At 35.8% G+C, this 14,449-nt stretch overlaps 1 protein-coding gene across 2 annotated transcripts in view; it reads left to right on the top strand.

Moving 5' to 3' along the window:
* Positions 1-14,449, top strand: part of CORO6 (coronin 6) — a 55,421-nt gene that overhangs the window by 31,507 nt on the left and 9,465 nt on the right. Inside the window, exons 4-7 of one of the 2 annotated variants that reach the window (XM_072430736.1) lie at positions 2,612-2,741; positions 3,670-3,851; positions 5,577-5,696; positions 12,907-13,011. In XM_072430736.1, the coding sequence (XP_072286837.1) occupies positions 2,612-2,741; positions 3,670-3,851; positions 5,577-5,696; positions 12,907-13,011 (537 nt within the window). Of the gene's footprint in view, positions 1-2,611; positions 2,742-3,669; positions 3,852-5,576; positions 5,697-8,111; positions 8,232-12,906; positions 13,012-14,449 lie in introns of both variants that reach the window. The other variant, XM_072430729.1, reaches the window with a different exon arrangement.

Raw genomic sequence — 14,449 nt, 5'->3', positions numbered from 1 at the left:
GGAGCGAGGAGTGTTAGGGTATGTGTGGGAGGAGTTTCAACAGTATTTAGCTTCTTCACATTTATCTCTGATTACAGTTCCAGCAAAGCTGTGAAGATTCTCTTTATAGGGTTCACTAAACCCTACTGGAAACACATCTGTTATATAGTAGTATCCACTTACATCAATCTGTGTTCAGTAACACCCAGTGCATAGTAGGGATGTTGTCCATAGGTTTAAAGTGGATCCTATTAAAGCTGGAGAGCTCCACTAAAAAAGGAGTTGATTGTTAACAGAGCAAAAACCAAAATATAATATATAAGAGCTTACTAGTTCTTAGATGAGGTGTCTGCATTAGTATTTGTATTGGGGCATATGTCCTTTTATTTTGAGCTTGGATTTTTGGGAACAACACATTTTCTGTCTTCAAATAGTCACATTCACTTGTCCTCTGTCAATGATGGAAAGCACAGTTGCCATGCTGAATTTCAAACATATCTTCCTCTTTTTATCACCATTACATGGGGTAAAGGAATTAGTATTTTACAGATGAAAGATAACATTGTTTGTATCTTTAGTTTTCCTCACAGAAAGTGCCAAGAAAATTGTGTTTCAACACATTGTACAGGTAGTCCCCAGGTTACATACGAGATAGGGACTGTAGGAATGTTGAATTTGTATGTAAGTTGGAACAGGTACATTGAGACAGATGTATGTCTAAACATATTATTAGGCAGTGTGGTGTCAGTTACTATATAAAATTCTCACTGTGATTTAATCACAAACAAAGCAAACAAAAAAAACTTTATGGAGCCTAGACATTCATTAACTTCTGGAACAAGCTGTGAAAAGAAACAACTGCAGAGTTTGTCTTGGTCATTAAAGAGTTACAAGATGCTACAGATCAGCTCAGCTCTTAAGATCACCGGCAACCTCAGCTGTGTTTAGCAAAAGATTTTTTCTGCAGTTATGCAAACCACCTCCCTCCAAGCCTCTGTCCTGCACAGGGACAAGGGAAACCCTTTTCGTATTTAGGAGTTGTTCGTATGTCGGATGTCCTTAGCCAAAAAAATAAGATAATGCAGCTATTCCATCTAAAGATTGCTAAGATGAAATATATTACATTTTTCTCCCTTTGTTTAAGAGCAGGCCCTTGATTATGTTCATATATTTACCTGCCAGTTTGCAGCTGGTGAAAAAAAATAGGAAATATTGAAAAGTAAGCTGAGGTCCTGATAAAAAAAGTTCATTCATTCATACAGTCTGTTCTAGAACTGGTTTATAAATGAAATTTATTTGATTGGTTGATAAGGGTACAGAGTTTTCACTTCTGTAATGTTTTACACTTCAGGTTTTTCTCCTGGCGGTCAGCATTGTGCTGATTTTTCCTACATTGCTCCCACAGTACTTGAAGAGCTGTGTTAGTAATTCCACTCTGTAAGAGTTGTATTTTTGCTCTGCATCTTGTTAATTGTGAACACTGCAGAATGAGCTTGGGACAAAGCCACAGACTAGACACAATGCTTACCTCTGATAAATGAAAAAGCCATTAAAAAGCACTTTTGATTAATAATACCATACACTGTGTACTCATTTGCTTACCGCTCACTATCCAGAACTCTCCACAGCTATGAAAGTGTCTTCATCATATGCGGAAAAGCTGTTTTATGTACATACCCGAGGCATGCACAATATCTCCTGGGATTTTTTCCCCCTTTATTGACCATAGAAGGACAACCGCTACGATGGTGACTGTATCGTATGTCTTTTAATCCCTGTGAGTTAATAAATGTTTTATATACTTTGGATTGTGCAGAAATTAAACAATGACTTAAAGTGGCTATAAAAAAGTCACGCTGGAGAAAGTACTGAGACAAATCAAAAGTAGATCATTACAACAGAGAGAGAGAGACCGTGTAAATTAAGAGTGACAGCGAGTGCAATTATACAAAGAGAGTGCAGGGAAAGTGTAGATAGATTTTTTTTTTAGACTTGAGATGCTGTTTTTACAGCCTTTAGGGTCCCTGTGTATTATATTTACCTAATGATTATGTATAGGCCCTGTGAGCTAACCTCAGTTTTTATGATAGTCTAGAACTGTAGGCAGTAAAACAAATAAGCTAAGCAGAAAGGGCTTGGAAGTAAGAATGACATTTAGGGCCTTGTCCTGGATTCAATCTACCACAACACACACTCCACTAAAGAGCCAAATGCTCTAGGTTCATCATACAGTGATGCAACATGACTTTTGAGGATTGGGTGGTCAAGCACAGTTGTTGTAAATAGGGTTTTGAACCACTGTTCCGTAACTCGGTTACGGAACATGAAGCATACTCTGTACCTTGTCCAAATATGTTCTAATGATATAACCAGGATGATATTGGTAGCATGAGGGTAGCAAGGGATTAAGGGAAATTTCAGTGAACATTCGCAATCAATTCCACTACCTGTCCTACTTCCTTTTAGAACAAGTTACCTACTTGTCTTCAGCACTGGTACTTCCACTTATACTGACTAGTTTGTTCCCTATTTGCTGATCTCTAATTGGTATAAATCCCCAGTAACATAAATTGCTGTCTTGGTTTACAAAAAGGTTTTGCCTCTTTTAACAGCTTTCTTTTTCTTTTGTTAGGTTTGGCAAATCCCAGATTACACACCAGTGCGGTCAATAACGGAACCCATTGTGACACTAGAGGGTCACTCAAAGAGAGTAGGCATTATTACATGGCACCCGTCAGCCCGCAATGTGCTACTCAGTGCAGGTACAGTAACACAAACCTAATTCATTATAAACATTGATAAACCTAGTCTTTGTTCCTAATACATGAACGTACATTGCTTTGTGTTATGCTGCAATGCATGGCAACACACAGCCGTGTTGCAAAACTGACCCTATTCAGCACACAGAAATTATTTCAGTGCAATGTGTAAGTGGGAAGATCAGACATTGCCATCTATGCAGTGTCTGATTTCCTTGTGTATCCCACACTATGTGAAGCGCTGCACATAGTGGGAATGAGGCCTAAGGCTTCGTAGACACGTGCAATAATTGTCGTTGGAAAGGATCTTTCACAATCATTTCCAATGACAAATGACTGCATGATGCATGAAGGAGTGCTGTAGATACAGCACCGCTCTGCTCTATGGAGCGGGGAGAATGACAGAGTGGCACCCCGCTGTGTTTTCCCCCTCTTTACTTGCGTCACTATCGCTCGTTGTCAATCATTCATGGATATGCCAGAACGTTCGTTGGGATGATGGACAGTGTGTAGAGTGTAGAGTGTGTAGCACTCTACACACAAAAGATTCTTGTCTGATATCGGCCCTGAGCCGATTATCAGACGAGAACCATTGCATGTGTGTACGTAACCTTACTGTGACAAACAATATGGCCTTGCTGTTTCAGCTCTTCCTTGTTCACATTGTTACACATTGTCAGTTTTAAACAAATACAGGGAAAAGAATGAGCTGCAGATTTTTTTCTTGCTGCCTAAAGTCAAATTACAGCTGCATGACATATACATGTATCTAAAATGTAGTTATGCAGATAGAACTGTAATAATCAAATTTTACAGAGTTTCTGTAGATTGAAGCTCCTAACAACTGTACCAGTGCTGAGCTTACAGTAATTAGTAACATATAATTTTATGCATTCTAATATTTATTAATCTGATTGTGCTCTACTATTAGGTAGCGATAATACTATTATTATTTGGAACGTGGGAACCGGTGAGGCTCTCATTAGTTTAGACGACATGCACAGTGACCTCATCTATAGCGTCTGCTGGAACTACAATGGGAGTCTTTTTACTACCACCTGCAAGGATAAAAAACTCCGAGTCATCGATCCACGAAAACAAGAAATAGTGGCTGTAAGTAACCAATATTTTTTTCCTAACCCTCTGCATGAAATCTAAGACCTTTTTTCTTATTGAGATCATTTTTATCTTTAATTTACATATAGATACATTTGTTTTTCTGGCACTAGACTGGTGAAAGGGGCGATTTGGCAGTTTTGCTATTTGCCATAATAAGTCCACTTGTGATCTTGACTGAGTTCATTGGGGGCTTCTATTTTGGAGACACATAGCAACTAAACAGTAAAATAATACTATGCTAAATTGGTTGTGATAAAGCTTTAAAGAATAGTCTTGAAATATTTACGCCACCCAATTGGTCTGGTACTGTTCTGTTGTTCATAGTGAACAGTGGCCACACATTTTACAATCACTTTTAGATTTGCCAATTGCCTGTTGAAATATAATTTAAATAGGTTGTTTAAAGCCTTTTTTCAGGATTGGGTCTTTTACCCATGGAGCAGCCCATGCACCTAAAAAAAAGGCTATACTTACTGTTTTGTAATACTCCTTCCCTTTGAACAGTGATATCATTATATTTTACCTTCAAAGGTGGGGAATCCTAAATACTTCAGGGGACAGTGCACTGTAGGAAATGTCCCAGTTCTCTGCAGATTTCCTCCCTTTTAGTCCAGGAGGGGCAAATCTTTATTTGAAATATTCAGGTGATTCCTTCACAGGACAGTGTAGTAGATCAGGGAAGTTTAGCAATAGGGGCATTTATTTATAGTTTATGCTAGGGGAACTCATTTTTTTTCCTGTATATCCCCAAGCTGGGCATTGAGAAGCACCTTATACTGCATAGTAAATCTACAGCAGAGTGCACAATCAGATTGGATTGTAACATGTTTTTTTAGCATGACCAGAAATAAAAGTCAAATTATCAGCCTGACAAGTGTTTTGATTTACATATCATCCATTACACAATAAATGATTTAATTAATTTACAGCCCTAAAGCATAGGGCACTGGCAGGGTATGCATCACTCTCTAAACTGAATGATGTGTTTTGCGTGATTTGAGTGACTGCTTTTCTGATATGTTTTTATTCTTTATTTTCTACAACTGTATCTATTATCTACATTTCTATAATAAATACTATGGTTTTATGTAAGATGCACGATATGTATGTATATAATTGTATAGATTGATAAGTATAGACAAAATAGGCCGTGTAACTGATTTATGATTTTTTAAGACAAATATTAACAGTATATAGATATGTTTCCCTATGTTCATACAGTATAAGATATGTGTACAGCAGCCCCCAATGCTTAAGACTTGCTGGACACTTTCTCTATGTCATTGGTCAGTTGTATGCCACCAACATTACCTGTGCAATGTCTGATTACCATCTTTTCTTATTATTTTTTTGTATGCTCCCCATTCCCTGAGGCAGTAATTTTAATATATAAATGTTGATAATGTTAACAAAGTCTGACATAATAAGGAAAGTTATCCTTGAGCCCATTATTGGCATATCTAAAGCTACTGATTGCATTAAACTATACAGTATGTTACCAATATATTTTGCTTCTCTAGTTCTCTTTATACAAAGAATTTATATGTAGACTTGTAAACTCTTCCTATTTTGTTTGTATTATTATATTTTTTCTCCCTAGTGTGTCACTAAATATCTAAATGGCTAATGTAAAGTGTTTTTTTTAGTGTGACACTAATTGAATGCATGTTTGTGTTTTCAATTTGCTGTGGTGAATTTACCCTACTAACCAACAACTAGGAGAAAAGTGGGCCACATGAAGGGGCTCGGCCAGTCAAAGCCATTTTTACATCTGACGGCAAAGTATTTACCACCGGTTTCAGCAGGATGAGTGAGCGGCAGCTGGCGCTGTGGGATCCGGTATGAGAAGGTGTTCTGCATGTTTATTTACTTTACCTATAAATGTGTTTACATCAAATGACTTTCTAAAATCTGCAGACATACCAAGGCGACAACTATATTAATGATGTAATGGGCATGATTTTGACAAAACGTTAAATGCAGCCTTTTATTGCTGTTATTGGATTCAAACTCTGCTGACATCTGTGTGCTAAATAAAACATAGAACAAAGCTGACCTGCAATTTGCCAATGCACTGCCAGCATTATGAAAAGTGTCCTCTTGGAAATTTTTGGAAATAGCTTAATACTCACATCTCAAATTATAGCAACAACGATGTGTCTATAGCACTAACACCAGTTTGATTTTCTTTTAATATTTTACCTTCATGGAGTCAGACACTTGGGGAAATGTGTCATTGTGAAACTCCTGCTTGTCTTGTTTTGTTAGGTTCTGGTTACTCTAACAAAGATAATTTAATACATAGTCACAGGTTAGTGAAAGCAAACCAAGCAGTGCGCCTTCTACACCAACTGAGAATAAATGGTGAAAAAATGCATAGCGCAGGTTACTTCAAATTAAAAAAATGCATGTTACAATGATCGGTAGATTCTAAGATCTAAGAAGCTGAAGTGAATGCAAATCTTGACATTGAACGTAATTGTTAACGTTGCCATCCATACCATTAAATGGTTTATAAGGTGGTTCAGTGGGGTAGGTGGGGACAGGGTCAAGTCTTATAATTATAGAAAAAGTTTACATTTGCATAAAACTTAATCAACTTATATTCTAGTGCAAATTAACATTTGTATTGAATTATTTAAATAGTTTTTTCATTGAAAGGGAAAAGATCAAATTTTACTTGGACTTAAGCTATAGGGAAATATTACCAGATCCTAATGTATAATAAAGACAAAATGTGTAATGACTTTATAAAATATATAAAGGAAAAGTCAGTTAAACATTTGTTACTTGTTACATTTGTTTATTGATCATCTAAGAGAGCAATATTTGTAAATGTAATAAAAGAGGTTTAACTTTCCTGTTAACAGGATAGCACAAACACCAACAAATATTTCTATGAAATAGCATCATAAAATGTTGATCTAGGGAAAAATAAAATTGTCTTAGGGGTTCAGGGAGGAATGTAAAGCAAAACCATACTTTGAAAGGTTTTTGCCTTTTTCTGAAAGTAGGAAATTTTCTAATAATCTAAATTCAAGGATTTCTACACTGTTTATTTCCTTGGTTACACTTATGGACATATATCTTTTCTCATGCATAACTATGTAACCGAGAGGCATGTTTGTAACATGAGCATTTTTGAGAATAATCAGAACAGGACTGGATTGCTACTAATCTGCTCCTTTTCATACACCATTATTCTGCACATTGTAAAATGAGACAAAGCAGACCAAATATAATTCTTGCGATTAGTTTCTCAGTTGGAAAGTGGATGTGTTGGAAATATTGAACTTCTAACATTAATTTTTAAAACTTTAATCTATAAAATGGTCAATAATTGATAGTTTATCAAAGATGCTTGTGATGTTTGAAGTTGTTCATTACTTCTAGCTATATGTTTGTCCTACCTATTTTACATGAAAACTTTAAATCTCATTTACATTGAAAAATTATTTGACCCCACTGCCTTTTAACAAAATAAATGTCAATGTCACGTCTGTGTGTAAATATTACTTGTACACAGTGGAGATCAGAATTGTGATGGCTGAATCAATATGTACACAGTCTTATTATCTAAGGATATCTTTTTTTTTTCATTAAATTGGTGCATTCTCCTGGACTCACTTAAATATTTAAATAAATATAAAAGTAACATAGTCAAACAATAACCATGAGAACACACTATTCCATGGTCACAGGTTTATTTGTGATTAAATATTAGAAAAAAAAAATTTTTCTTGACCTGTAATTCATGGAAAACACCATTAGGCTTTTCTGTAGTTCTAGCCTTTTGCTTTCTCTTACCACCATAATAGGGAGATGGGAAGGCAGCCCCAAACTGATCAATTTTACTCATGTAATTTATACCCTTAGTTAATCTTCAAGCGACCTCACCTATAACGGTATTTTTACAAAATACCAATAAGGTATTTTTATGAATCGGTTTAAGTGCTTTGTTGGTATGAGGAAATACGTGGCATATTTATACTGCCATTTCAAACTAAAGAATAGTAACAATGCAATTTGCAAACAATGACCTGGTTGTTTTGGCAGAGATGTCAGCAGTTTCAGGGTTCCTGACAATTCTATGTAGCTTTTTATCCAGGGTCACCTTGGAAAGTGTAGCTGCAGAGGATTAGGAGTCAGTAACACACTGTCTTGTGTCTCCTGCCAGGACAGTGAGGCTTTGTGTCTAAAAACATGTTATGACCATTTTGTTTTCCACCTTACCTTTCCATTTCACCTTCACAGGAGAAATGTGCCCCCCACGAGGGGATGAGACCTATGCGAGCCATCTTTACCAGAGATGGAAATATCTTTACAACTGGCTTTACACGGATGAGTCAGAGAGAACTGGGCTTATGGGACCCGGTAATGAGAGCCGCAACGCTAAGTCCAAAGAATTTGATTGCTATTGTCACTGTTTCCAAAGCATAAGGCCAAGATTGTGTCCCTTTACTGTGCCATTTGTTCGAGCAGTCTTAAAATGCTGTTATTGGATCTATAATTCAGCAATAGCAGCACCCGTATTACTTTCTGAGGCACACTCCTAATTATGGAAGGAAATTCATGATGGCACAGATAGAAAATGGTTTTCGATGGAGGCATATTAAATATGCCAACAGATCTCTACCTTTCCTAGTTACATATACATACAGTCAAAGTTTGATGGCTGTTATTTATGTGTTCAAATAGGTTTTATAATAAACATATGACTTTTACATATATGGACTATATTTAAAGTGATAGTATTTGAGGCAAAAGAAATCATTATTATAATTCTAATAACGGTGATGAAGATTCATTTAGTGTTAATTTGGAGTGGTTAGTTTTTCACAACAACCTCCACCAACTTCACATAAGAGACCAAGCAAATATCCAAATTGTATCCCAACAATTGTGAATAAGATGTCCCCAACCCAGAGCCATGCCTAATTATCTGTTTTCTATGAATTATTTATACTTTAATTGTATATAATAGAATTACAATATATAACCCAATATATTTTCTTTTTTTCTTCTGTTAGATCTTGATCTACTTTACATTGCCCTGACATCTGATCTTCATGATCACTATTTAAAAGGATAGTAATGTTAGGGGAACTTTGAATTACATACTGTATTTTATTGTTATAGGCTTTGTTTCTCTATGGAGATTTTGTTTAGGGTCTTTATGTTTGGTCTTTATGCTTACAGTGGCCAATAGCAGTGCAAATTCTGGCTTCAGAATGCAGTGTGTCAGCATGGCGTTTGCAGATTTCTCTGGCCATGCTGCAAAAGCATGATGGGTTTGTCCATGTTAACAAAGTAACAGCTAAAAATGTTTATGGTGTGTAAATAGAGTACTAAATATTGTCAAATTCTAAACAAATTTTTTGTGTTTGACTTAAAATAATTTTCCATCCCACAGAGCACAACATATCAGAGTAATGAAAGGTATTGCAGAACATGTTGGGATTGAAATTTAAAAAATATATAACCATGGCCAACCATGGAAGTCTCTGTGTGCCTTCAGTACAGGTTTTCATTATTTTGCATTTTTTCCCGGACAGTTTGTAAATTTCCTGATGGTGACCAGCTTTGGGATAATCTGCTCAAAAGACACACTATAGAATTGTATGATATTACTCCATTCATGTGCCACATAAAAAAAGGAAAAGTTAAGGTGTTGCCTGTAACAGCCAGTCTGATTTTAGCTTTTAAGTATACTGATAAAGAGAATCCAAAGCCGAGAGCTAATCAGAACTTCAGTACTAAACTTAAATTGTTTGGTTACAGACATTGAAGTATATGTAAATCTTAAACAGTTTTTTGCCATCCATTTCTGTTAAGGGGATTTTTTTTTCTACTTTCTGTTTTGGATGCACAACAGGAAGGTGAGGAATATACCCTCTTAGGAAGCTGTGGCTGAAACAAACGTCCCCATTGGAAGATTTTCCAGTTCCTCTTCTGGTGACAACTTGCAGTTTTTCGTTATTTTGAGTCTCTGTGACAGTAGCCATCGGGATAAACAGGTTAATAAATCTTCTTAATGGGGACAAAGACATCAATAAAAACATTACAACCCCATCCAGGTACAAAAAGTTTGGTATTAGATATACTTTGGGAGTTAAAACATAACTTCAAACTAAAAAGAAATGTTTGTGTAAGACATCTAATATACAGTTCAGCTGACCTGTATATCTGATGCCCACATTAATATATATGCTTTGTCTGTGCGCACCCAACTACTGAAACTATGGCTATGTATTCGCCCTGGTGGATCCAGGAACGATAGAAGATGAATGACCACAATGCAAGTGAAAGGAGGAGAGCACAGCGGGGTGCCACTCGCTCATTCTTCCCCTCGCTCGTTCTTCCCCTCGCTCGTTCTTCCCCTTGCTCGTTCTTCCCCCTCCCCTCTCCATAGAACAGAACAGTGCTGTATGTACAGCGCTTGTTCATTCATCCTTTAGACTTTTGTCGTTGGAAACTTTCACGATCATTTTCAACGACAAAAAACTAGCATGTCCACGTAGCCTATGGCACACTAAGGCATAGCACATCATACTTTTCACTTTAGATTTAATCACAGCATTCACACAATTTTTACTCATGATTTTTTTAAAATAAATCTCATTAGAAAAATCAGTGAAAGCTGTGAGTATCTTATGGGAAAATATTGTTAAATAGATCCTTTAGTGGTTCTTCAATTACATTTGTCTAAAATACGCTGGCTTCCCAAGATACACTTCCCTCAGTGTGTACTTTGTAATTTTAATTACAACAGCCCATAGATCTTTTTGTTACACAGTGGTATTATTATAACAGGAAGACTTCATCATTAATCTGTACGCTTCTTTGATAAATAGACAAGATGAGGTTATGTTTTGTACTCAATTGTAATGCAAACAGCGCTTGATGGCATTTTTATTAAACATAGGATCGGATTGCTTGATGTGGGCAACACATTTAATCTTATTCTCTGAGGTTTTCATATGAGAGGCTCACTGATCTTTATCTACTTTTTGCATCAATGGAGTATTATCAAAGAGTCATCAGGAAACATTATTACTTTGTTTGAATTCTCGCTACATCTAAAGGTGTAACACAACTAAAAGAAAAAGCAAGGAAAGAGATTAGATATTTAGAAACAATCATTTCTCAATAATTCAAGTATATTAAATTGATACAGAATGTCAGTCCAGCAATATTCATCATTCATCACTACAGACAACTACCCATAAGCAGCAAATACAAAGAGGTGGCATTGTCTAATATATTGTTAGACACCTTATTTCCCATCATCAGTACACATTTACCAAATTTTAAAGTATGCTTATATTCTTTTAGGCTGATTTTATATTATCATTATATTATATGATGAATACGTGAATAATTTAGCAGTCTCACATCTGTAGTTGATCTGAGAAGGGCAAAATACAGTGTAAGATGATTAGTATGGAGAGGTTATAATCTGCTGGTCAGTGCCTGATCATCCTTTGGTAAGGTTTCACACAATAAAAAGTTGCTCCTACAGGACAGCAATATGTAAAAGTAAAAGGCTTGATGTTCCCAGTGACTCCAGTCTTGGATTTAGAACCCACTTGAGCCCAGAAATACATTGGACCTGATTTATTAAAGCTCTCCAAAGCTGGAGATGATGCACTTTAATCAAAGAAGCTAGGTGATCCAGCAATACTGCAATGGATCTGGTCAAGGATTCAAAATATTTGCTAGCAAATAGCAATTGGCTTTGATAAAGTCCATTCCAGGTTTGCTGGATCACCCAGCTTTACTGATGAAAGTGTATCAGCTTTAGCAAGCTTTAATAAATCAGGGCCATTGTGCCTTTCTTCACCTTAGCTTCAATCAGAATGGTCCTTTAAGTATACACTTTTCATAGATGTGAGGTTTTTGTTTTTTGGGGGTTTTAGGTTTTATTTTTTGCAAAACACTGGTAAAGTCACTCATTGTTTTGCAATGACACATCTGAAATAAATCTTTCATATACTTTGTAAAAAGTAAATATATCCCTTTCTATTTATCCTCTTTGTTCTTTTCATTAAACCATTTACATTTCTCAGTGGAGATGTTCTGCTGGAAACATTCAATATTCTGGTCATCACTGAATATATCATTGATGTAACTTTTTAATGTGCAGCCGTGTAAGGAAATAAGAATGTGGTGACTCAGCCACACGCTATGTCACTAAAATAAAATAAGTAGTTTTAATCCTCTTGCAAATTGAAATTTTGTTTCTCATCTCATATTACATCTCTTTCTTTTGCAATATAACCCCTTTGGATGGAAGAATTACAGAAAAACAATAATGGTGCTTATAATAAGGGAGCAGTATAAAAGTTTGTAGGTTCACAAACCTATGACAACATATCATTTATAGTCTAATAATAGTTTATCTTGTAAAATTACCTTAAGTAACGTAGTTCAGTTTCTCTGGTTTTGCTTCTGACATAAAAGGTAGAATAACAATGCCCCCATGCAATGAAGTTATATCTAAAGCCACAACATTAGTTCTGAATTGTGATTAAACCCAGTCCGGTGGTTTTGGGTTTCTCATTGGCAAGTCCCCCAGCTGCTTTCTTTTCTGTAGGCACACCTGGAAGTTAAATGAAATATCTTTAGAGTGAGAGACATTTGTAACTAGACTAGGTGTCTCCTCTGGCTTCTTCTCCATTTCTGTGACTGAGAAGTAATATTTTGTTATTTTTCAGTTTTGGTCATTGTGACACAAAAAGAGTAGTGAAATCTACCCAGTGAGGACAAAGTCAGCAGATTCTAACCATTCCCTACTAATAGTCTTACAGTGTATTTTGCCCTCCTAGGATCAACTACAGATGCAAGACTACTAAATTATTCACATATATCCCTAATTTAGATTATATAGAAAAGATTTGCACTGCTAGATTTCTATTAAGGGTAACAAAAGAATATTTGTTTATTAAGGATTAGTGTGTCATAATTTGAAGTGTTGTGTGCAACTAATCAGTCAGCAAAACTGGCTTTCATTGCAAATTAACATGTCTGTCCTATCCATTGTCAATAGAGTAACTTTGAAGAACCTATAGCTTTACAAGAAATGGATACCAGTAACGGTGTATTGCTTCCTTTCTATGATCCTGACTCCAGTGTGGTTTACCTCTGTGGCAAGGTAACTCTGATTTGTGTTGGATGTTATTTTTGTATGTACGTTTTGAAATCTCTGATTAGGACTGCTGTGGGTGAGTGTTACATATATTTAGAATAACCTAATGTTAAAACAGCTAGTAAATTTATGTCTAGCTGTAAAGCTGCACAAACATGTTAAATACCTTTGAAATTAGATATACACAATGTAAACCTGCGTAAAATAAAACACACAGGAAAACAATTTTTAGTATGTCTGAAAGTGTCCAAAGACTTATTCAAGCATTAGGCGGTTGGATATGCATATACTGCGCTATAATGCAGTCACAGTGCTTGGTGGATTGGAGGAGCAGATATGTTTTCTTTACAAATGTATTATAGTGGTAATATAGTGCCTATAGCTGTTTGCTTTTTTCTGAAGCTGTACAGCTGTACTGTCGGTCTAAAGAAGCACAAATCTTCTTAGCAGATGAATAATGAGAACAATAAATACACTTAGGGGCATGTTTAGCACCAACAGGTTTATGGCCAACAGGTTGTTCACCAGAACAATCAATTTATTTATGTGTAAATAACGCCACTCCGATCTGCTGGAAAAAATCACCACTTTCATTAATAAATGATGATGATGAACACTTTTATCAAGCCTGATGCCAGACAGTGTTCACCATTTTTTATAACGGTGAATGTCATTGGCTACAAAGTCGTTTTTTGAAAACCTTTTTGGTGGTGATCTGTTTCTTCATTTAAGTACATAGAAATCCTGATGGCCTAATTAGGTTATTTGGTACAGTGATCCATAATGAATCACAAATGTAAAACGTGACTGCCTTTTATTTAATGTAGCATTACGAAAGGGGCAATTGGAAAATTAAAAATGGAAAAGAAGGATTTTTTATTTCAACATCAGTGTTTGAGAAATAGACAATCTTAGTATTATTTACAGTACCAACAAAAAAATGGCGTAAATAGGTTACCTACATGTTTATCTAAGTTATGGACAATATTTATACTTAAAGAAGTTTTAAATCTGCAATACTCACCTGTCCACGTTCTATCATGCCATCTTTTGGGCTATGCCATCTTTTTTCATCTTTTATCATCCTTCTTCTCTTCCTAAATAAATCTTTAGTCATCTTGATTAGCTGGGCCAGAATTACATAACTCCTTAGCACCTGATTATTACTATTAAATGGGATCATTTCTATTAAAAATAGAAATCCATTAAATGGGTTTAAATTAAAAATGGGTTGCAAATGACAGACAGATACAGAGAGTGACACAGAAGAGAACCCGGCCCCGAAGAGCTTACAATCTAGGAGGTGGGGGAAGTATCAAACAATATTCTTTCCAACATGCGCTGGCAATGCAAGAATTGCCAAGTATCGCCTCATGTGCATCTTAGTTTTTTGGATGCAATCAGACAGGTAGGAGCAATTATTGCAGAAGGGACATTGCCTTTT

The sequence above is a fragment of the Pyxicephalus adspersus genome, chromosome 1 (assembly GCF_032062135.1).
Source record: "Pyxicephalus adspersus chromosome 1, UCB_Pads_2.0, whole genome shotgun sequence".
In the NCBI taxonomy this organism is placed as follows: Eukaryota; Metazoa; Chordata; class Amphibia; order Anura; family Pyxicephalidae; genus Pyxicephalus; species Pyxicephalus adspersus.
This window is presented reverse-complemented; position numbering and strand designations above follow the sequence as displayed.